The 25,017-nt window shown below is 34.8% G+C and overlaps 1 protein-coding gene across 38 annotated transcripts in view; it reads right to left on the reverse strand.

Moving 5' to 3' along the window:
- Positions 1–25,017, reverse strand: part of C2CD5 (C2 calcium dependent domain containing 5) — a 95,687-nt gene that overhangs the window by 13,862 nt on the left and 56,808 nt on the right. For all 38 annotated transcript variants that reach the window (XM_074006388.1, XM_074006387.1, XM_074006386.1 and 35 more), the window contains 10 exons: positions 22,947–23,138; positions 20,801–20,987; positions 16,611–16,775; positions 12,816–12,956; positions 10,799–10,862; positions 10,363–10,424; positions 10,040–10,138; positions 9,460–9,549; positions 8,884–8,971; positions 7,763–7,849 (listed from right to left, as the gene is read on the reverse strand). In XM_074006388.1, coding sequence (XP_073862489.1) covers positions 7,763–7,849; positions 8,884–8,971; positions 9,460–9,549; positions 10,040–10,138; positions 10,363–10,424; positions 10,799–10,862; positions 12,816–12,956; positions 16,611–16,775; positions 20,801–20,987; positions 22,947–23,138 — 1,175 coding nt within the window. The remainder of the gene's footprint in view (positions 1–7,762; positions 7,850–8,883; positions 8,972–9,459; positions 9,550–10,039; positions 10,139–10,362; positions 10,425–10,798; positions 10,863–12,815; positions 12,957–16,610; positions 16,776–20,800; positions 20,988–22,946; positions 23,139–25,017) is intronic.

Raw genomic sequence — 25,017 nt, forward strand, 5'->3', positions numbered from 1 at the left:
TTAGCAAAGCAAAAAAGGGCTATGGTTTATTATTCCCCTAGTGCACTCTAGCAATATTTAACAAGCCCTGTGTCTAGTGGTGTGAGAGGGAAACTAACCCAGGTTGAAAGCAATTTAGTGGAAATGAGCATATTATTGACAAAAATGATTCTTCCTCCCTCAAACAGACAATCTCCAGTGCATCTAAAGTCTGAGACTTTTCCATTCTTCTAAATAACTTGTCGTAATCAATGGCAAAGGTATTTGTTAGCTGCAGTAATTATTTGAATGTATGTGCCCTCCAAAACTCGTTGAAATTTAACTGTCATTGTAACAGTACTAAGAAGTAGAACATTCTGGCCAGGGGCAGTGTACCTGTAATCCCAGCAATTTGGGAAACTGAAGTGGGCAGGTACGTTGAGCTCAGGAGCTCAAGGCCAGCCTGGGCAACATGTTGAAACCCCATCACTACGATAAAATATAAACATTAGAAAGGCGAGGGGGTGCTAGTGGTCCCAGCTACTCAGGAGGCTGAGGTGGGAGGATCGCTTGAGCCCAGGAGGTAAAGGCTGCAGTGAGCCAAGATCGCAGCACTGCACTCCAGCGTGGGGGACAGAGTGACACCCTGTCTCAAAAAAAAAAAAGGCCGGACGGTGGCTCATGCCTGTAATCCCAGCACTTTGGGAGGCCAAGGCAGGTGGATCACTTGAGGTCAGGAGTTCGAGACCAGCCTGGTCAATATGGTGAAACCCTGTCTCTACTAAAAATACAAAAAAAAAAAAAAAAAATTAGCCAGGCATGGTGGCAGGCACCTATAATCCCAGCTACTTGGGAGGCTGAGGCAGGAGAATCACTTGAACCCGGGAGGCAAAGGTTGCAGTGAACTGAGATTGTGCCTCTGCACTCCAACCTTCGCAACAGAGGGAGACTCCATCTCAAAAAAAAAAAAAAAAAAGAAAGAAAAAAAAAAAGTAGGACATTTAAGGCCTGATTAGGCCAGATCTCCACCCTCGTGGATGGGATTAGTGCCATTATAAAAAGGGAGGTGTGACCTCCTCGTGCTCTTTTTGCCCTTCTGCCCTGTGATAACGCAGCAAGAAGGCCCCAGCCAGATGCTGGTACCTTGATATTGGACTTCCAACCTCCAAAACTGAGAGCCAATAAATGCCTGTTCTTTATAAATTACACAGTCTCAAGTGTTTTGTCACAGTAGTACCAAACAAAGATAAATACAGTAATAAATTTCTATACTGATCAGTACCTTTTTTGACTACTCACTTTATATCATTAGAATTTACAGATCATCTTTGCTCTAAATAATTAAAAAATATTTGAGAAAATCTTATCTGAATGTCTTTTAAAAATTATTAAAACTAAAAAAGTTACTATAAATGATTAACTAGTTACTACAAAAGTTAACTACAGTTACTACAAATGATTCTCTGGCAGATTAAAATTGAGAGTCATTATAATTTATGTTTTATTTTCCTATTTAAACATTCTCAGTTTTATTATGATCAAACCTGGGTTTTATGTTTCTTTAGGAATTTCCATCAATCGATACTGCATTGATTAGTTATGCTTTATAAGTATAAAATCTAACTTCATGACTGGGGTAGACAAATGATATACCTAAACATTCAGTATCAACCTGATCTATAACAATACTCAAATATTGATGAATTGATAAGGAAACTGCCATATTACAGTTACAAATTACTAAGGCATACCTAAAGATAAAACTAGCTTCAATTTGGACAGTTTACAAGGGAAAAATTCAACTGTGATACCTCGGTAGTACATATATTAGATAACAAAGACAATTAACTTCCCTATTTGGGTCATTTAAGTTTCTAATTAAAGGTGTACGACATCCTAAACCACTTGTCTTTCTTCTTCAATCTGCTTCTTACATTTTCCTGCTTCCATTTCCAAGCATGCAATCCCCCTCTCACTCCTATCTTTTATAGCTTCTCTTCCACATAATCCGTTTTCTGTCAGTAACTCAATGCAATTTTTCTTTGCTTTTTACTCCCTCTTCCTCTAACCATGGATTTCACTGTCCTCAAGCTGCCTTGAAGAAGCTACTGAGATAAAGATTCTTTATTCCTACTTCTCCATCAATTTTTTTCCTTCCTTCCTTACCTTTCCTTTCCTTTCTCCTCTCCCTCCCCTCCCCTCCCTTCCCTTCCCTTCCTTTCCATCCTTCCTTTCCTTCCTTCCTTCCCATTTCTTGGATGAGTTTTTCACACATTTTCCTCTAGTTAGTTTCTGGTTTCTGCATTTTCTTCCCCCGAGCATCTCTTTCCTTTTAAAACTTGCCATTGATTATTTGGCCATCCAATAACATCAAGAATTTTAGCAGCTTTTTACTGTTGCTGACACTTGGTCATAGTGACAAAATGTATTTTTTTTTAAAATAGTAACAACAGACATGCAACGGACTATTAATATATAAAAATGCTTTTAATTAGTATAAGGAATTATATATAGTCATAAGAATTCAAACTATTAGTTGGTAGGAAAAGTAAAAGATAACTTCTGTATTTTTTACAAATGTACACTTCTAATTGCTAGTTTAAAATAATGTGAGCAAGACATTAAATTCAAACAGTTAAACTATTTTAAAATCAAATCTGTGAGAGAGACTGTCTCTAAAAAGAAAAAAATCTAATTTGGTTTAACAAAGAAAAAGTAACTCTTCTAGCCTACAATAAAAAACTTCTGATGTAGACACCTAATTTTGAAGTACAATGTATTGTGGGTATAAGCCAACTTGTTTTCTTTTATATTGAAATCCAAATTCTAACCTATGCTTGCCACAGCAGTCAGCAGCTAATGTAATGAATAGAGTATTCCTGCTAGCCTATAGCTTATGCCACTGAACATGAGGAAAGTACTCTAGTAAAAGCAAAAGGAAAGCAGGAAACAAGATGGGTATTTAAAAATATATACATATCGGCCGGGCGCGGTGGCTCAAGCCTGTAATCCCAGCACTTTGGGAGGCCGAGACGGGCGGATCACAAGGTCAGGAGATCAAGACCATCTGGCTAACATGGTGAAACCCCGTCTCTACTAAAAATACAAAAAAACTAGCCGGGCGAGGTGGCAGGCGCCTGTAGTCCCAGCTACTCGGGAGGCTGAGGCAGGAGAATGGCATAAACCCGGGGGGCGGAGCTTGCAGTGAGCTGAGATCCGGCCACTGCACTCCAGCCTGGGCGACAGAGCGAGACTCCGTCTCAAAAAAAAAAAATAAATAAATAAATAAAATAAAAAAAAAAAATAAAAATAAAAAAAATATATATACATATCTTCTATACAGTTTCACTCAACGGTATTTAAAACTAAAATTGACTTAATTTAACCTTTTTAATTTTTAAACGATCAGTGTTTTATGAAAACTATTATCCTATCTTAGGTAATATTTTTTTAAGAACTTGAAATATATTTAAAGTGGTATATGATTTATACACACTTGTCTAATCTAAGTTCTTAAGCCTTACAATACAGCAACTAATAGCTCAAGATATAAGCCTTTAGATATTTCTCTGAAGTAATATGCTAACCTTTTATAAAAATTACATGTATAAAATTCTTGAGATAAACTGAAATCTATGAGACAAATCTTGCCGATTTTTTTTACTCTTCTCCCAGATTACCTCAACCCAGACTCCCCCCATTTTGCTCATTCTTTTTTTCTTTCTATCTATCTATCCATCCATCCATACATACATTATTTTTAAAGTCTCTTGAAAATCATTTCAGAGAAAAACTCAGGTTTGGATATCAATGATGAGAAAAAAACATGAAAATTGTATTAAAAGTTTGCTATAGCTATCATTTTTCTCATATCACACTCTTGTATAAACATAAATAATTTATGTTGATATCATATCATCTATCCTTTAATAAATTATTTAAGCTCAGCACCAGTTAATATATCAAATCAGAAAAATCAAGATAACCAGCAAGGTAACACCAAATCAACCATAAATTTGAGACATACATCAAACTACTTTGTTACCTTTAAAAACAAAACCAAATATAATAAATGATGGAAAGAAAAAATTGAACATGGATGGACAATTCAGGCCGAGGCTTACTCTACACAGTGAAATAAGATACACATTATTGAACATTTCTTTACATGACATTCACCCATTTTCAATAACACAAAAAGACAATGAAAGGTTTATCTACAAGTAAAAAGATGGAAGTATTAATAAACACACTATGCTTAGACTAATCCCCTAGCCAATATAAAAGGAAATAAAAAATTTTAACAATCATCCTATTTGTGATTAAAAACATGAAATATAAACTGGAATTCAAAGTTACTGAAAGTAAAAAAAAAAAAGCTATCAGCTTATTCAACTTAACAAAACAATTTAAAAACTATACTTTTATTTATCAGCATTAGTAATTGACTTTTAAGCCTCTTATGGATGCATATTTTATAAAGCAGACAAATCTTCTGAGCATTTATCCTTAACACTCTTACCTTCCTCTCTTCCTGCCTATTTCCACTAAATGGCAATGCTTAAATTTTTCCAGACATTGCCTTCTGTCATGTTACAACACTCGATTACTCCATTTTTAAGACTCTATTATATTTTTCAGGCCTTTTCAAAACCTATCTTACTCTCAAATTTTCCAAAACATTTTGAGATAACTTTAAAAACTATATTTAGCCCATGTCCTCCTGAAAAGACTTGAGGAAGCACAAGACAATAAATAAGCATGGAACATAAACCACAATTCACAAAACTACAGAAATATTGACAGAAAGGTACAGATATACTTTTAAGTGTTTACTGATGATTTTACAATGCAATATTCAAGGAAAAGCACATAGGTTTTACAGTTAAGCGCTTAGTATAAAAAGTTTTACATATATTAGTATTAGATGTGATGGTCTGATGATGATGACAATAAAGGGTGGCATGATCAATCAATGGTTTTCAAACTTTTTGAGACCCTTTCTTCAAGTGAAATCACATATGGAAGATGGATATAAAAACACATGGAATCAAAGCTGCTGTTTCAGAAAAGTAGGGGATCCAGACACCTACCCTCAATCCCATCCTTCTCTGCTCCCTTTCACCCTGCCTCCTGGAAGGCCATGAGGTACCTCTGACAAACCTCTATGGTTCAGAGGAGCAGAATTTAAAATTAAAATTATTGGTTTAATTGATTAAAAGTTATTTGAAATCATTATTTATTTTATTTTATTTTTTTTTCTTGAGACAGGGTCACTCTGTCGCCCAGGCTGGAGTGCAGTGGCACAATCACAGCTTACTGTAGCCTCAACCTCCCTGGGTTCAGGTGATTCTACCACCCAGCTTCCTCGGTAGCTAGGACCACAGGCACATCACCATGCATGACTAATTTTTGTATTTTTTGTAGAGAAGAGACTCCTAGGCTCAAGCAATCCGCCTGCTTCGGCCTCCCAAAGTGCTGGGATTACAGGTATGAGTCACTGCACCCAGCTGAACACATGTAAATTACAGAAGCTCAGTGTGACCTTGAGGACTAATTTAGCTTTTGATTTACTTTTCAAAAATGGGAATATGTTAATAATTGAAGAACCATAAACTACAGAAACCCAAGGAATTTTAAAGGTTAGAGAGAATCTTAATCTTTTCACATTTTACACATGAGGAGCTGAGGCTCAAAGAGGTTAAGCAATTGGTCCAAGTTCTCACACCTAATCCACAGCAGAACTGAGAGAAAAACACAGGTCGGTTGCTTTTCCAACCTACCTCATGGTCCCTCTCCATTCTCCCTAAAATGAGTTGCAAATATTTTAGGTACTGTTCAAATAGGACTTACTATACTCAAATTCTTATTTTCTTGTTTTTTAGTTCACAAAGTATCATTTTGCATACCACATACTAACGATCACATAAGCACCAGTTATAATTCCTTTGAAAACATTTTGAAAGCTACTGCAGAAGTGGAAAGTTGTCTTTATAGATAAGTCAAACTTAGAAAGCTTAAATCTAATCTTCTGCAAAATTCAGTAGGTATTAACAATATAGTAAAACAGAGTTAACAGGGACCCCAAGTCCACAAATACCTTTTCCTACAGAATAACAATCAATCAAACCTTTGTTGATTAGGTTTCAGGTTTTTTTGTTTTTGGGGGGTTTTTCTGGCCCCTATTGCAGGGTAAGGATGTAAGGATAAATGAAATTATACCTAGAAGTGATATGGAACTAACCATGAACAAAAACAAATTTCTGTATAAAGTAGATGTTAAAGAAAAAAAAAAAACTTGCTGTATAGTGAGTTCAAGAAAGACTTTTCTTCTTTTTGAGAGAGGGTCTCCCCCTATCTCCCAGGCTGGAGTACTGTGGCACAATCACAGCTCACTGTAGCCTTAACCTCCTGGGATCAAGCAATCCTCCCACCTCATCCTCCTTCGTAGCTAGGATCACAGGTGTACACCACACATGCAGCTAATTATTTATTTTTTGTAGAGTTGGGGTCTCACTATGTTGCCCAGGCTGGTCTTAAACTCCTGGATTCAAGCAATGTTCTCGCCTCAGCCTCTCAAAGTGCTGGGATTACAGGTATGAGCCAACAGGCCTGGCCCAAGGAAGACTCTTGACAGTTCTGCTTTCTGCCTGGAGGCTGTATTTAATTCATAAATCTGAACTCACATTCCCTTTGAATTTGATTTTTCCTCTCTATTCTTTCAAGGATATTGAGATATGCTACAATTCTCTATGGAGTTCTAAATCAGAATTTTAGGTGATGACAGAAAGGAAAAAGGATCACAGTTACCACGTTACAAAGTTCAGAATCTGGAAGCAGCTTATTTTTCATCTTCGAAATATAAGACAAGTTCTATTTATCTACTAAACAGACTTTGTACTGATTTAATAAAGATTCTGTTGGCATATACGTAAAGTGAATATAAAACTATTCTGTATTATACATAATTTGGTATCAAATAACGAGTAGGAATCATAAAATAATATCCATTGTATTATAAGACATAAAAGTTGAATAGCTGATTTCAAATATCTATATCATTTCTCAAAACAAACTTAGTGAAAAACACATACTATATTTATCTAATACATAATACTACAAAATAAGGTATAGTAATTTTAATTTTTTTGTAATAAAAATTATACTAAAATCAGATGAGAAAGGAAAACAATACCTCCCACTTTTCTCCAAAGATTATGCAGATCAAAATAGATTTATTGCTATTAAAGTAAGGAGCTATCAATTTGCACCGGAAAAAAAAAATTGCAGTGTCTTATATAAGTACATAACAATGTTCTTCAATTATCGCCACAGCAAAGACCGGAAGCTCATCCCTTTCTCACTTGTACTACTCCCATTCAAAACCTCTTCATATATCCTCTGAAAAAAAAAGCATTCTGTTGTCCAGGAAAATCCAAAACTTTTTGTGAAGGTTTAATTGTTGCTGGAAAAAACTTACCAAATATAATATAAATATCAAGTATTCTATGTGTGAATAGTTACAGTGGGAAATCCAAACCTTTGAAAATAAAGCTTTAACACATTAAGGTATGAGAATGGAATATCACAGGAAAAATTACCTTAATACCTTATAATGAAATTACTTGAGAAATTAAAATAAGAGGAACATTAATTTATCCCCTTTATGAATATGAAGAAACATATAATGAGGGAATGAAGGATACATTTTCACCTCAAGGTAGTAAGACTGTCTATAATGAAGAAGCAGTGAAAGGAACTAGAAACTAGGATTTGTGTTTGCTTTTTCCCTTACTTAACCAACCTTTAACTGGTGGAAAAGGATGAGAATGAAGTGAATCTGAACACAGTTCCAGTGGAAACTGTAAAAGTTCTTCATTATCTGTAGAGGCTAGAAAGGCAAGAAAAATACCAGTTATTTAGTAATGATCTATTATTAATTTTTTTAAATTAAGAATCTGTGACAACATACATATACATATTCTCAGCTCCACCTTCCCGCCCCAATTTATTCTGGTCATTTTCTCCCTGATTTCTCCCATGGAAATCCTTCATCTACATGATGCTGAGACTGGTGCTATCTTCCCTGGTATGACTGTTGTGAGGCTTTAAGAAATTAATATCTGTAAGTAATTTAGCACAGTGCTTTGCAAATAATAAATGCTAGATAATAATAATTAATATCCTACACTTTGTCCATTACTAGTTTTTATGCCACTTAAACTGGTTACATGTCTTCTTTGACAAATATCGGAACACATAATCATTTAATACATCTACCTGACATTGACTCACTGCTCAAATCTTATCAATGCTATATATGTAGAATGTAATCAACTTTTAAAAGTTTAGGACTAATCATGAATATTTCATTTAGCCAGTAAGTCATTCGAACTATACAAGAAAGTATAGTATCCCTCATTATGTGTTTTTCAGAACACATAGTTTCCAGTAATTTGGATTTCTTCAGAATATATTACGAATACTACTTTCTAAATTTTACTGGATTAAGGCCACCTCTGTGAATCTGTTGAACACTATGGAACTTGTCCTGAAAATAATACACAGGCACACAATTGTGCTTACTACGTCAGTAGGTCCTCAGATGCCTTGAAGACCTTGCCAGAGATCGTAGTACAGAAACCCTTATATTACTGCAGAATTAGTATGCTATAATTTAAGTCTAAAAAACCCAGCAGCATTCCCTATGTAAATATCAGTCAAATACCACCTAGTCATGTATGAAAAATATCAAGTCAGCCATATGCTTATCCACACAGTTATCTTCACAAAGATGAACAGAAAAAGCAGCAAATATTCTTCAAGGAACAAGTAATTTACTGAATCCACCTGTCCTGTATATTTTATCACTGAACCATAACACAGACAAACACAAACTGAACTTCCTATCCAGTAAAGATTTACCTCTTTGCAACGACTTTTCAACAGGGGTTTTTGTGGTTTGTAAAGCCTGATTTTTGTCAAAAGTTATTGCAACTGCCGTGACTGTAACCTAGAATTATAGAAACAATATGGTTAGCAAAATAATCACTGCCAAAACTAAGTTTCTTACATATTTTTTTCAGTACCATGGTACAACCTATACCAAATACATTTCCTGGTTAAAATCCTCAACCAGAATTATATATAAATTCAGATACACAAACTACAACTATGCCAAACAGTTACACCTAAATCTCGATATTCCAGAAAGAGCTGAAGAACCTTCTCTAAAAAACAGGAACTGGTAAAATCCCACATGATGGGTACAGATCCTACTGTACACATGCTGGAGCATACGTGCACTTACTCCCTCAGATAACTAAAGTTCAGAAAAAGAAACACACATGGCCTAATGCATACTAACATATATTTTGTAATACTCTGAGGTAAACTAGTATAAGTTACTTAATTATGGCAAAATTATGATAATGAAATAGATAATAAAAATAATAGATCAGATAAAGACTATTCTTTAATAATGGACTAAATCTTAATTACCTGAATTAATTCATCTTCAGGCAGAGATACTGTAAAATTTACATGGCAAAGGCAGCAGGGGATCATAGATCGTAGTTTAAAGTACAGGCTCTACACAATAGAAAATATTAGTAATGTCACCTTTTTTATTTAAAAATTTATAAAAGCTGATTTTCTTAATGTACATTATATTATAGTAAATGGAGAGTTAAAAAAAATTACAACAAAACTGGTCCACTTTTTTTTGTGTATTTTTACACTAAGGATATACTTTTTAATATTTAAGTAGACAATAAGATTTAATCATTTGTCAGTAAGTCACAAAAAACAATATAGTAAGTTTTTTTTAATGTACACATATACACTAGATTTTTATGGAAGTTAAAGCTATTAACTAACAAACTATTTCTTTTATAGTATGATAGAGTAAGGGGGACAGGACAACTTTAGTATCTCACCTGCTGACAGAGGTAAGATAAGGAGGTAGGAGTGATTCAGCCCACAACTTTGTAAAGTATTACAGGTAATACAGCAATATAGACACTTTTAAAGTTTCATTATCTTAGACGCATGAAATAAAATTTAGTCAGAAGGTTCCTACCTTGAGCAAATTTTCACAGAGATCATTAAAGTTCTTATTGAGAGCTTGATTAGTCAGGTTGAGGCTGCTTAATCTGATTACTCTTACTGAAGTGAACATCTAAATGTGGGGTGACAGAACATGTCATTTTATTATTTTTAACTAAATATTTTAACAGTTGATAAATTGCCAAATAATGAACAATATTAACTAACGTAGTAGAATAAGGATAGTATTTTAATTGCAATAAGGAGGTTAAAAAAAAAAACAAAACAAATATTTAGATGGAACTTATTAAGATAACTTATGTGTTATTTGCTTAAAATTAAGAAAAAAAGGTTTACCTGTATTTCAGATGTCCAATTATTTATACCGGGCATAATTTCTGTATTACAACTATAAAAGCCTGTCAAAATAAATTATAATCAAAATATATGATAATATTTCATTGATTTTTGTGTTAAATGACATTTTTCAATTATTACATGAAGTTCTAACTATAAAACCCTTCATTTTTTTTCTTCTAAAATTATACCTGCAGGAGACTTTAAACCATCCTAATAAATTATCATAGGTTTTTTTTTCCATGTATAAATATAAAAGGACTAAAAATCACTTCCACCTAAGTTATGTTTTCTACCTTGGAGTAGCAAAGTACATGACAAGCTGTGACACTGTGGTAAGTCCTTCCTTTAAAGTAAAATTAGTACTGTAACAATTATGAGCTAAAACATTTATATATAAAACTAGTTTCATCTCAAAGGTAATTTTTTTGTTCACCTGAAGGAGGAGGAACATCAGTAAGTAGAGAATGGACATCTTCCATGGCATCTGTGTCATCAATCTTAAAATAGAGAATAAAACTATTATATATGTAGTAAATGCATAATTATTTCACATTAAAAAGACTATTTATTAATAGAGTCAAGAAAAAGCAGAGTCATTTTTCCCTAAGGAAAAATATGTAACAAGAAAATTCTAATATCAGTAAATTCCTCCACAGTAATAACCACAAATACTTCTAAGTGAAATATTTTACATACAAAGTACACTAAGTTAAAAAAGAAAACTAGCTCTTTCTCAAACCTTTATGAGAATATGTTTCTAAAGACTTACAAAGATGTCATAAGCAATCATTATTCCAATTTGTTTAAATTAATAAAGTGTAATCAAATCCTTTGACTAAATGCAGAACTGCTTTACAATGGAATTAGGCAGAGATAAATTTAAAGACATATTTAATAATAGGTCTAAATTCTATTTTTCTAATAAAATAAATAGGTCTAAATTCTATTTTTCTTATATCACCGTATTCCACTGTGAATAATAAACAGGGAAACTACCCAGCTGGACAGGTGCTGACATTCATCTGCATCTCAGTTTCTAAGTCCTAATCTGCAGACTTGCTAAGCTTCTTCTTCCCACATCACCCTCAAGACTTCAAGAACCACTTTCACTTCCACTTCACGTGGCTACCCACAGTCACAGTCATACCTCAACCCACTATTCCCCAAAATGCTCCACACCCAGGATCTCGAGCATTCTCCAACTACAGTCCTGTCTCTTTGTCCTCTCTTACTGGATCTTCTACTTGCCCTCTGTCCTCTGCCCATGTTTGAAGCACTTTGTTCTCATGTGCCTCTCTACTTAGCCAGGATCCCAAGATCAGACATATCAATAATGCCCTAGATCAAACTTCAGGTAATGTTTGACATCACCTGGAAAGTTTGTTAAACAGATTCCTGGGCTCCACGTTTAAATTCTCATCTACTAGGTCTGAGGTAGGGGCCCAAGAATTTGCATTTCTTACAAGCTCCCAGGTAGAGCTGACGCCACAAGTAGTTACATCACACTTTGAGCAGCATTGTTCTAAATAGTACCCTGGAACTTTTAGCCTCCTTGACCTGGCATATTTTCCATAACATATTTTCCATTCTCAGACTGTAGAGAAATGTGGGGAAAAAGTGGGGGACAAATAACCATATATGTTGGGTTTTCTACAAATTGACACTCTCACCTTAGTTAGGCCTGTGCGTCTCTCATAGATCCTTGTTACAGCCACTGGCACTGTTCCTGACTCTTTAAACCTCCAATCCCATCCCAACACTATTCTACCACCAGCTTCCTGCTACACTGAGATCAAAGCATCTGATTTTTTTTTTCTCTCAATTTACATCTTACTCATTTATTTTTCCTGTCCTTCGATATGAAAAAGAAAAATCTCTCTCTTTGGGAGCCAACCATTCTACAGGGGAGTGCAGAGGAGGCAGATCTAGGAGGAAGGAGTCTCCATCAACTTTTCGTGTGATATTTACTCTCTGGGAAAGTTCCTAAAGTGTTCTGAGTATCTTTTCATAAAGATGGGTCAATTATACCTTTTGAATTCGGTAAGAAAATACTACACTCAGAATTCACAGTGTTTATATTAAAAAATGTTCTAACTACAGTAACATACAAAAAAAGTAATAATTATAGTAAGTTAAAGAATGACACTTTCATTTATTTAAATTCATTCAAGTTTATGAAAATAACTTCAAAGGTTTAATACTATTGTATCATTATTTCAACCCATACATTAACTTTTTCAGAACCATCTGCATTATTGTATCAGTCACCTGGTATTGAACAAACATATGTTACCAAGTTCTGTTATTTTCAAGTTTGTTGTAATTTATATACTAATTTTTAAAATATTTATAACAGTTGCAATGATATAAAAGTATATTAATTTAGCATCTGAAAAAATGTGTATCTTAGCTTCCAAAACCTTTAAGAAATTAGTCCAATGTGACATTACCTCCAAAACAAAAGCATCTTTTTTCCCATGTGAAAGGTCTAATTCTGTAACTTCATCCGAGCTTTCTGATTGAGATCTCAGAAGTCTTGAGCGTTGCCTAGGTTCTGGGATGGGTGATCCTATAATCTCTTCAGATATCTCCTAAAAGAAATATAATTGTTTCATATTAAATGAGATTGTCTTTTCCAGTTTAAATTTTATATCTTTATATTAGTAGACACCTAGCTGTGGAGAAAAAGCCTGTAAACTATACTCAGTGAAGTCTGTACTTAAGTATAACCTTTATAACTAAACTTTTATAGAGGATATGGCAGCCTTAATGATACGAGGATATGGCAGCCTTAATGATACACGAATCAGAAAAGTATATGTAACTGTCACAGACATAACAAGACAAAACTGACATCCAGTGTACACACAGGACACTACAATGTGTATGGAATTGGCAGTCCTTACAGCCCAGAAATCCAGTACTCCTGGGTGTGCATATTTTCTATTCAGCATTATGAAAGTCCTAATAGGCCATAAAAATTTAAAGACTTACGTTCCTAGAAAGATTTCTAATCTTTTATATCTTTTCTTATCCACTGGTAATTTTTCAAAGCTCCACATAGCAAAACGTGGAATATGATCAATGTATGAGTATGAATATATATATACATATACTATGCACGTATTTGTTATTTATTAAGCTAAATAAACTTTGGTAGTTACAATAATGATCCTTTTAAGGTCAATGTATGGTGCAATACTGTATGGCTTAGTGAGCTTTTTGCTGTTACATAGCCAAAGATCGCTAGAGGTTCTAAGCACCTGTTGGCCACAATGAATGCTGGAAGAATGTGAATATGTGAAAACAAAAGCAAAAGGCATAGCCTATTGCTGATGCAACAGAGTTGTCTTTTTAATAAACAAGGAAATTGTACATAAAGTTCTTCAAAAATATATAGTTTTAAATGTTCATTGCTAGTACATACCTTAGATAAAAGGCTACCACTGCACAATTTCACAATGTAATGATCTATGGAGCGCTTTCACATCCATTTATCTTATTTGTACTCCAAATTAATCTGCCCTCTATAAAGTTAACATTATAATGACTACAAAATGGAAAAGAGCTGTAATTCAGAAGTAAATTAGTAGTCTGCCTAGATCTGAAAACTAGAAAGTGTAGAGCCAGTCTAGATCAGTCTTTTGATACACAGTGCAACGTTATTCCCATTAGATACCACACAACTTTTTATAATTTTACAGTAGTTTTAAATTCTGTTATGCCTTTGTTCACAATGCCACAGACTTAATAAATATAACTGTCTGGTATTTAATACATTCTACACTCATACTGAAATTTCATCACTAGTACTGTTATTCCAAGAGATATGCATCTTATTTTGATACCTTTGATTATCTACAGAAAGCTTAAGTGGTACTACACCTCTGTATTAGAAACATTTTTTAATGTATTGAGAAAAAATTCAAACAGCAGCATTTATTTCATTGAGGGCTATCATCCCAAGAGAAGGAACACCCTGATCCACATATTCAGGGTGGACATAACACAACACTGTAATGTATATAGTGGCCTGGTAATCAACCCTGTATACTGACTGTCAAACAAATGCTGAGAGATTATGCTAAAAGACTATAATGTAGTCAGTATCTACAATAAGGAAAGACATATTAGAAGATTCATAAACTGATGAGTACTGTTGTGAAAATACAGTCATCCTCAACACATGAAATTCATATATACTAAAATTTTTTAAATCATAATAGATTCACTCCCTCCTTCTAAATGTAAACTGTGTGACACACAGTAGCAGCTCAGTAAGTACTGAATGGATGAAGTAACTTAATTCATATTCTTATTAAAATACATCCCTGTCTCCAAAGACCTTACATTACAGTAAAGGAAGACAGATATATAAAAACTAAGTATAATAATATGTAACAGTTTCTATACAAGTACATACAGGTACAACAAGTACACAATGGAAGAAGAGTCCACTCTCCCTGTGGGAGGTCAGGATGGATTTACAGAGGTAAGAAACACTATTAAGTAAAAGAGTTCAGCTCATATCATTAGAAATAATAAATGAAGAATATATGAAACCCTAACACAAAGTTTTACAAATCACTTTTCCCAAGTGGCAGACTATAAACAGATGTTCAAATATCAAAATATAACTATCAAATAAAAATAATGTACTATAAAAATAAGCAGTCAGTAAAGTGGTGCACAAAGAACTTTTACAGTCTATTTTTCAAATATAAATATGTTAACACATCAACATTTGTATTCATTTTAAAGAAGCCCTAAGTCAGTACTGTTCAATACAAATATAAAGCAAGCCACATACATAATAAAGTAAAAAGAAATAGATAAAATCAATTTTAATAAAACATTTTATTTCATTCAGTATATCCAAAATATTAAATTTTTGACACATAATCAATACAAAAATATTCATATTTTACACAGTTTTTTCACACTAAATCTTTAAAATCCAGTGTATATTTTATACTTACTACACATTTCAATTCAGACTAGTCACAAGTGCTCAAAAGTCACATGTGGCCAGTGGCTCCCACAGTGAATAATGAACAGTGCAGCTTTAGGTCATATCCTTAAAATTCCTCCCAAATTAACAACTATACTAGAATAATACGATGAAAGCTATACTTGTGATGCAACAATCCAGACACACTGTTCCGGAAGATCAGCCAGTTAGGTAAGACATTTAAAATAAAAACAACAACGATGTTATAATTCCCTTTTGTGAAAGTATTTTATTATCAGAGACTCATAAAAACAAAAAGTTTCATTCTAACTCCAACACATTTTTCTTTCAATTCAGACTACTGCCATTAGGCATCCACAGAGGAGGAAGCATTGTGATATTTATTGCAAAGTTGGTAAAAAGACTGATTAAAGGAAATGACTGGGAGCAAAATTGTAAAAAAAGAAACTGTAACTGAAAAACTGTATTCTTTCACATTTTTACCACCGATAAGAATCTCTTTTTACTAACAAAGAACATTTTAAACCATTTATTTCATCACTCAACAAATACTAAGAGACTAATACCAAGAGAAACTTTTTTTTTTTTTTTTTTTTTTTTTGAGACGGAGTCTCGCTCTGTCGCCCAGGCTGGAGTGCAGTGGCCAGATCTCAGCTCACTGCAAGCTCCGCCTCCCGGGTTCACGCCATTCTCCTGCCTCAGCCTCCCGAGTAGTTGGGACTACAGGCGCCCGCCACCGCGCCCAGCTAGTTTTCTGTATTTTTTAGTAGAGACGGGGTTTCACCGTGTTAGCCAGGATGGTCTCGATCTCCTGACCTCGTGATCCGCCCGTCTCGGCCTCCCAAAGTGCTGGGATTACAGGCTTGAGCCACCGCGCCCGGCCTACCAAGAGAAACTTTTCTAGGCAATAGAAATAAAGCCCTCATGGAGCTTCATTCTACTGGTACTAACAGGCAATAGACCAATAAAACACACACACACACACAAACACAAACACACTCACAAAGATAAGAGCTACAGAAAACAATAAAAGAGGGAAAGGTGATAGGAAGTGCCAAAAATGAAGTCATAATTTTTAAATAGAATGGTTAGAGTAGGCTTACCCGAAAAGGAGACAGTTGAGCAAAGACATAAAGGGAGGTGAAAGAATGAGTAATAAGGAAAGCTAATCTAAACAGTGAAAAAAAAAATCTTATGTCCTCAATAAGATAACCTAAAAATATACTAATAAATAATAACTAATATATTCACAATGTAGGTTTGTTTTACTTACTGGAGGATTGATTTCATATAACTCTTTGTTTTTAGCAATTGTGTCATTTATCTTCTTCTGCATATGAGAGATGTGTTGTTCATATGAGCCATCATTAGGAGTCTTCCCGGCAATCTGAATACCACCAGGAGTTGGTAAAGCTGCTAAATATACACCTGTGGCAGACTTGTAAAAAATAATGGCGAAATAATCAGAAAAAATATCTACAGAATAACAGTCCTTACGTTTTCATATTTAAGAATGTGGTCAACAGCTGGGTGCAGTGGCTAACACCTGTAATCCCAGTACTTTGGGAGGCTGAGGCAGGCAGATTACTTGAGGTCAGGAGTTCAAGACCAGCCTGGCCAACATGGTGAAACCCCATCTCTACTGAAAATACAAAAATTAGCTGGGTGTAGTGGTGTGCACCCATAATCCCTGCTACTCAGGAGGCTGAGGCAGGAGAATCACTTGAACCCGGAAGGCAGAGGTTGCAGTGAATCAAGATCATGCCTCTGCACTCCAGCTCGGGCAACAGAGCAAGACTGTCTCAAAACAAGAAAAAACAAACAAACAAACAAAAACCAAGAATGTGGTATAAGGAAGAATATAATCAGCATCAGGGTATATATAGGACATCTCTGGAAAGGCACACAAAAACAACTGGTAACAAGGGTTGGTTTCTTTTGGGGAGGCCCCTGGGTAGGTGGGAGACAGTCATGAAATGGGGATTTACTTTTCACTACATACCCAATTATATTTTTTATGTTTCTACTTCACAATCTTTTTTTTTTTTTTTTTTTTTTTTTTTTTTGAGACCAAGTCCCACTCTTACGCCCAGGCTGGAGTGTAGTGGCACGATCCTGGCTCACTGCAACCTCCACCTCCCGGGTTCAAGCGACTCTTCTGCCTCAGCCTCCTGAGTGGCTAGGATTACAGGCGCCCACCATCACACTCAACTAATTTTTGTATTTTTAGTAGAGATGGGTTTTCACCATGTTGGCCAGGCTGGTCTCCAACTCCTGACCTCAACTGATCCACCTGCCTCAGCCTCCTAAAGTGCTAGGATTACAGGTGTGAGCCACTGGGCCCTGACCTACCTCATCATTTTTAAAAATACAATTAGAATTAAAAATAGCAAAAAAATATTAAAGGTTGCTAAAAAACAAATTTTTCATGAATGAGCAGACGCTCTATCTTTAAAGGTGGCAAAAGTAAAGAGGAAACTTTTGCAAGGCAAGAGACTGAAATTCAGAAAGGACAGGGAACTTACTCAAGTCAAGTCAGTAAATGTGGACAAACGATTTAAATTGAGTGTTTCTCACTTCAAAACCCAAACTTATTTCACTATATTGCCCTACCTTCCTAATTAGCAGAGAAAATTTTTTACTTGATACAGATTTATTTTAAATATCATCTAATTAAATTACTATTTAATATCTGACTCTGAAACAGTACTACATATCATTACTACTGGAAAACTATTATGAGAAATACAAAACAAGGTAACATTTATATATATCCTTATGTGCACTTATGTGTAAATATGCTAATACAAGCAAAGCAAAAAAATAGAAGTATAAACATCAAATTGTTAACGTCAACAGGGTGGAATGGGAAAGAGAAAAGACAACTCTTTTAACTCAACACCAATCCTAAAAAGGGATTGATGAAGAAGTCTGCATAGTAGATGAAATTGTTCCTCAAGAGTGCTTACTCCTGGTTTGTTCATTAGTGTCCATCACTGTATACATGACCAAGTCTCTAATACTCAACCAGGGAACGCCCCTTCGCCATGCCATATGAAGCCTTAGTCCACCACTTCTAATGCGTTTTAACTCCTCATTAATGAAGCAACAGCCCTGAACGGCTGAGAACACAGACTCTGGCATCAGATAGGCCTGGATTTGAAATCCAGTTCTAACACATGCAACCACATCACTTTATAGTCTCAACCTATCACAGCACACATTTTCTCCTCCTGTAAAGTGAAGATAATATCACATTCCTTCTGGAATAGCACAGTGCCGAACATCTAGTCGGCACTCATCAGAGATCACCCCATAAAGAAGCTACTCTTGAGACTTCACGATTTAAGTGCACAAACTATAACAAAGCACAAAGATGAAATGTCAAACCGTGGTGGTGAATAGCACCAGTGATCAAGAAGGAAAAGATTAGTATGAATCAGAAAAGCAATACTGGAGGCAAGTCTTGAATTACATCAGTGTCATAAACTAGTTTCCTGGGACTCAATCATCAAAAATGTTTGCTATAGCTAGCAAAATGTTTTTTAAACCCCTCAATCTGAATCCAGCTCTTAATTGACATGCATAGGCACCCACCAATCATTACAGTCTTGCATCAAGCACAAATTATACATTTATGTAATGTCCTCACTAAGCATACAAATTTTTAGACCACTGAATTAAAATAACTACTTTTCCCCAAGTTACTCTAAATATAAAAGAGAATTTTTTTTTTTTAGACAGGGTCTCGCTCTGTCCCCAGACTGGAGGGCAGTGGCACGATCACGGCTCACTGCAGCCTCAAGCTCCCAGGCTCAGCTGATTCTCCCACCTCAGCCTCCCAAGTCGCTGGAACTATAGGCACAAGCTGCCACGCCTGGGTAATTTTTGTATTTTTAGTAGAGATAGGGTTTCGCCATGTTACCCAGGCTGGTCTCAGACTTCTGGGCTTGAGCGACCTACTCACCTCAGCCTCTCAAAGTGCTGGGATTACAGACATGAGTCACCATGCCCAGCCTAAATATCAAATATTTTAACATGAACCAAGTTACTTATTACAAATTTCTGTTGTTAGAAAACTGTTAATACCTAATTAGTTTATCGTCATCATACAATTATCCTCTACGTACAAAAATTTACATATTTGCTCTTAGAGAAAGATGAAACGGAACAAATGTGCATTCGACCTGCAAATGTATAGGGACAAAAAAGCCAAATTCCATAAATTTCTTAAAATTAAATGTCTATGTGTTCTCAAAAAGATGGCAAGAGAATTTAAATTTGAAAACTGCCAGTAACAGACAAAATGCTGGTTAGCAAAGTACCTAGAAAATGAGAGAATTTCCATAAACATAGTTCATCAGATTCCATATGATCAATACACATTTTGCAGGCACCTGGTTCTCTGAGTCCTACACTACTTATAGAAGCAGCACTGGCTTTCCTCATTATCATCTTTCCAGTCTGAATTTATTTGCTAACAAGCCAAAATGAACCTTAAGCTAAGACACAGCTGTTTCTTCTTCTCTTGTATTTCATCAGCACTTAAGAAACACACCTTTTTTTGTTTGTTTTTTGTTTTTGTTTTAGACAGAGTCTCACTCTATCGCCTCGGTTGGAGCGCAGTGAAATGATCAGGGCTCACTACAGCCTCAACCTCCCAGGACTCAAGTGATCCTCCCACCTGAGCTTCCTGCCAGCACACCTGGTTAATTTTTAGTATTTTTTATAGAGAAAGTAGTCTCACCCAGGCTGGTCTAACTTCTGGGCTCAAGTGATCCTCCCACCACAGCCGCCCAACGTGTTGGAATTATGGGTGTGAGCCAACACACCTGGCCAGAAACACCTGTATTTTATTACACAGTCTACCACTGGCCACAGGTGCACATTTATGATAAAGCTTAATTGTCTGTCTAATAGTGTCTCACATGTTTTGCTTTATCTTCTCCATCAAAACTAAAGATTAATCCACATCCTGGGGTAATTTTGCTCTGCCCACTAAGGGACATTTGGCAATTTCTGAAGACATTCTTGATTGTCACAACTGGGGAGATGCTACTGTCTTATAGTGGGGAGTTGCCATGGATGCTGCTAAGCATCCTACAAAGCACAACTCAGTTCCCGGCAACAAAGAGGTATTCTGCCCTGGTACCAAGATGGGGGAACCCTGTTTTAGCAATATGTAAACAATAATAAAGTCCAGAAAAACTGTGGACAACTTATTAAGCAAGTGACAAATGGTAACTTTTAGAAATAGAATTATTAAAGTTATGATCACAGTCCCTTTAAAATATGTGAAAACCTATCACCAGATATTTCACTTCTTAAAATGTCCTCATCCCATAAAGGTCTTAATGTCAAAGTCTTTAGATAAGTCTTTGAAAAGACTCTTTGAATCACATAAAATAGAATCTACTATAATTAAAGAAATCATAAAACAAAACCAAAAACATCTAAACTTACCGCTAAGCCCATCAACATATTTTCACCCACTGTGATCTGAATTCTTAGTCCAAACAAAGCATTCATTCCTTTGAGTTTTAGTTTATTCATTAGCTGAGTATGCACTTCATATTCCATAAATGGCAACAGATTACTGATAGCTGTAGCATTTGCTTCTGCCTGTGCTTTCTTTTTTAAGCGACATAACCTGTAAATGAAAATAAGTCAGTGAACAGTATTCTTGGTACCATCTTTAAAAATGTCAATTTTTAAAACTTTCTAAAAGTGTGCTGAATAAAACATTTACTTGTTTTTAATGGACTTACTGAGTTATATCAATAAACTTTTCTTTTTTTTGTTATTGTATAAATTTGCACTAAAAATCCTATTTCATAATGGGTACAAAAAAAAACAGAATGAATAAGACCTAGTATTTGATAGCACAACAGGGTGTCTACAGTCAACAATAATTTAATTGTACAAGTTAAAATAACTAAGAGTATAACAGGATTATTTCTAACACAAAGGATAAATGCTTGAGGGGATGGATACCCCATTTTACACGTTGCGATTATTATGCATTGCATGCCTGTATCAAAGTATCTCAGGTATCTCATTAAATATATAGACCTGTTTACCCACAAAAATTAAATATTTTAAAGAACCATATTTCAGTAAACAAAAATAAAAAATCTCAAAATCTCTAAAAATGAAATAATGACCAAAATCAGTAGAGAATATCATTTAAAATCTTAGGTTTTATAACTGCATGTGTTCAATATAAATGGACAGCAGAAGAAAATGTTACTCATTAAAAAAATACAAAAGTCATTTGAGCATCTACTTTGTGCCACATAGGCTATATTCAAAGACTAATAGATTATTTCTCAACAGTAGCAATGAAAGCCAGAAGACAGTGGTGAAAGAGTATCTTCAATGTGTTGTAAAGAAACAGCTGCCAGCCCAAAATATTTTTTAAAGATAAAAGTAAAATAATCACATTTTTCAGACAGACCAAAAAAAAAAAATAGTTCACTACCAGCAGATCCATCAGAAGAAATACTAAAGCGCACACTTAAGGCAAAAGGAAAACAATCCCAAATGGAAGGTCTAAGATGCAAGAGGGAAAAAAATAAATGGATTAGAAATACATTTTAGAAGAAAAATCAATGGGCTTTGTAATAAATTTGATGTAGGGAGGTTGAAAAAGAGGATAGTGTCAAAGAATACCAAATTTGGCATGAAGAACTGGATAAAGGTACCATTAAAACAAAAAAGGCTAATAAGAAAAGTGGAGAAAATCAGCAGTTCAACGTGGAACAAGTATGAGATGCCTATGGCTTATCAAAATGGGATAGAAGTAGACAGGTATATAAGTCTAAAGCTCAAAAGAAAGTTCTGGACTAGAGTTATAAATTTGGCAGTCACAGATACATAGATAGCATATAGATCTACATAAGTTGATGAGTTCAACTAGGGAGAGAGCTTTGAGCAAAGGGTCCAAACCCATGGCTCTCAAAGATCAAGAAATGAGAAGTCAACAAGGAGGCTGAAGATTACACATAAAGGTAGGAAAACATAGAAGGTGTGGCATCATGAAATCAAAGGAATTTCAAGGTGAAAATAATGCTGTCACTATTGCTGAGATGTCAGAACTAAGATGAGGACAGAAGTACCTGATGGATTTGGTAACCTGGCAGCTGTTGTCATGAGTGTCCCAATTAGGATTTTCTACTCCAGTGCATTTTAAAAGGAACTCTTACCAGCTAATTAAAGCAGTAAAAGAAACACTTCATGGCACTATTCTTTAAAAGAAAAAAAGAGAGTCAATTTCTAAAATGTGTTACATATTGAATGTCATTGAAGCAGTCTATACTTAGTCACATCCCTAGCCTTTGGCAGGTTAATAATTCCCAGAATGATAAATATTTGTATAGAATTTAAAAGTTAAAAACTGCTTTTGTATAAAAACTTATTTGAGTTTTACACAGAGGATTTTTTTTTTTTTTTTTTTACATGCAATAAAAATACAAAGTTCCAGCAGAATTGCCCAGTTTGTGCAGGATCAAACAGGTTGGAAACTGTAGAGCTGACACTTGAAAATAGGTTTATCGCTCCATATATCATACTTTTTCAGGGACACCAAATGCTGTTTTCACAAACATACCTTGCTTGAATAAGACAACCTTTTCCAATAACTGTTGCATCTGTTGGGAGGTCTATAGTTGTAAACAGAACATCAGGAACTTTTTGTTTCCTGCAGTTATAGCAATATGTGAGATGAGCTGGAAATGGCATATTCAGTTCATCATATGGTATATGGCAAAACCCACAACGTGTAGACAAATTTTCTTCAAGCCTATATAAATAGATTAAGAAAAAAAAGACATTCTTTAAAAACATACAAATTTTTTCAAAAATAATTATGTAAGTGATATTACATACACAGTACTTGTATACGAACTATCCAACTTCTACCACTGTAGGCTACAAGAGTACCACTATGACTGATAAGAATTAAAAACGACCATGAAATCAGAACCATGCATTTCTCCTATGAGAGAAAAGACTTACCAACTGCAAAGTTACTTTGCACCAATTTATTTGTGTGATGACTTATCACCTGACAAACACCCCTATCACCTCAAAGTTTTTTCTCTGGGATACAACATTTAAAAAAAAAATGGTTAGATGATGATGATGACATTTTCCCACTGGTTGACAAATATAACCACAAAAAAATTCCCAAAGAAAAAAAATATTTTGGTTACCAGAGGCTGGGAAAGGTAGTGGCAGGCTGGAGGGAAGGTGGGGATGGCTAATGGGTACAAAAAAAATAGAAAGAATGAATAAGACCTAGCGTTTGATAGCACAACAGGGTGACTATAATCAATAATTTAATTGTATATTTTCATGTACCCTATAAATATATACCAGCTACTAGGTACCCCCAAAAATTGAAAAATAAAATCCAAGCATAATAGTTTTTAATTTAATGTAAAAAGTATTAAAAAAGAAAAATAGTAAGTCAAAAATAGGCATACTCTAAGATTTCTAATTTCCTGTGATAGTTTTAACTTTTTTGAAAAACCAAAACATCTATTTCATAAATGATATATCATACATAAACCACAAATGAACCATCCACAACCTCCCCACTCATTATAAAATGCTTGTCGTATTATGCTGTTTGTGAATTCATTCTAAAATGATTAAGCATTTTTTTCATTCATTAAATTTGAGCATGTCGGCACAATAAGGATGGAAACAGAGAGAAGCTCCACAAAAAGACTCCACACTTTCACACAACCAGATCCTCCAGAGCTCTGGAAAGATGTGGGTCTCAATGCTCCCTAACTTAAAGGAACCCATTAGAAGCTGAAACTTGGCAACCAGACAGATTTAAAAAGTAAAGGAAAATTCATATTATATATACCAGGAAACAAGACTTTTGCAGATTTTTTACATACTTTTTTTTTTGGATACAGGGTGTTGCTGTCACCCAGGCTGGAGTGTGGTGGTGGTACAATCATAGTTCACTGTAGCCTTCACCTCCTGGGCTCAAGTGATCCTCCTACTTCGGCCTCCCAAGTAACTAGGACTACAGAATTTTTAACTGAATCTTCATAACTCTGTAACTCACATTAAATTACTCCCAGATATTATTCTTTTACTGTGAAGATGCCATTCTGGTATATTACAACTAACAGAGAAGTCAGACATCTGAACCGAACTGTGTGATTCTGAACAAGAAAATTACTTAACCTCTCAGAAACTCCTTTATAAAACTAGAATATGTACCTAGAGAAGTTTGTGGGTTTCTTTAGAGATTAAATAAGAAAACTATAGCTAAACACAGTATAATGTTCACCATATAGCAGCAAATAGTAGTTCCACTTAGCCTGAAACCAACCTGAGATAACTTGCTAAGTCACACTAAGCACTAAGTAGCAGGCCTCATGTTTGAATTTGTTTGTTTGAATCCAAAGCCGTGTTATAAGGGGGTATAAAAGGATGAAAACTGAAGCAATTTTTAACTAAACGGCTCACACAAATGTCAACATTAGTGGTATATATAAGGCATAAAAATAAAAGTATTAAAATTTATGAAAGCATTCAAAATATGAAATGTACACAGGGACTGTCCCTGAATAGTGAGATCATAAGGAATCTTTTTTTCCTTCTACTCTCCTACATTCTCTACATTTTTTCTAATAAGCAACAATAATTTCATAGCA

This window comes from Macaca fascicularis, chromosome 11, assembly GCF_037993035.2.
Source record: "Macaca fascicularis isolate 582-1 chromosome 11, T2T-MFA8v1.1".
Taxonomy (NCBI): Eukaryota; Metazoa; Chordata; class Mammalia; order Primates; family Cercopithecidae; genus Macaca; species Macaca fascicularis.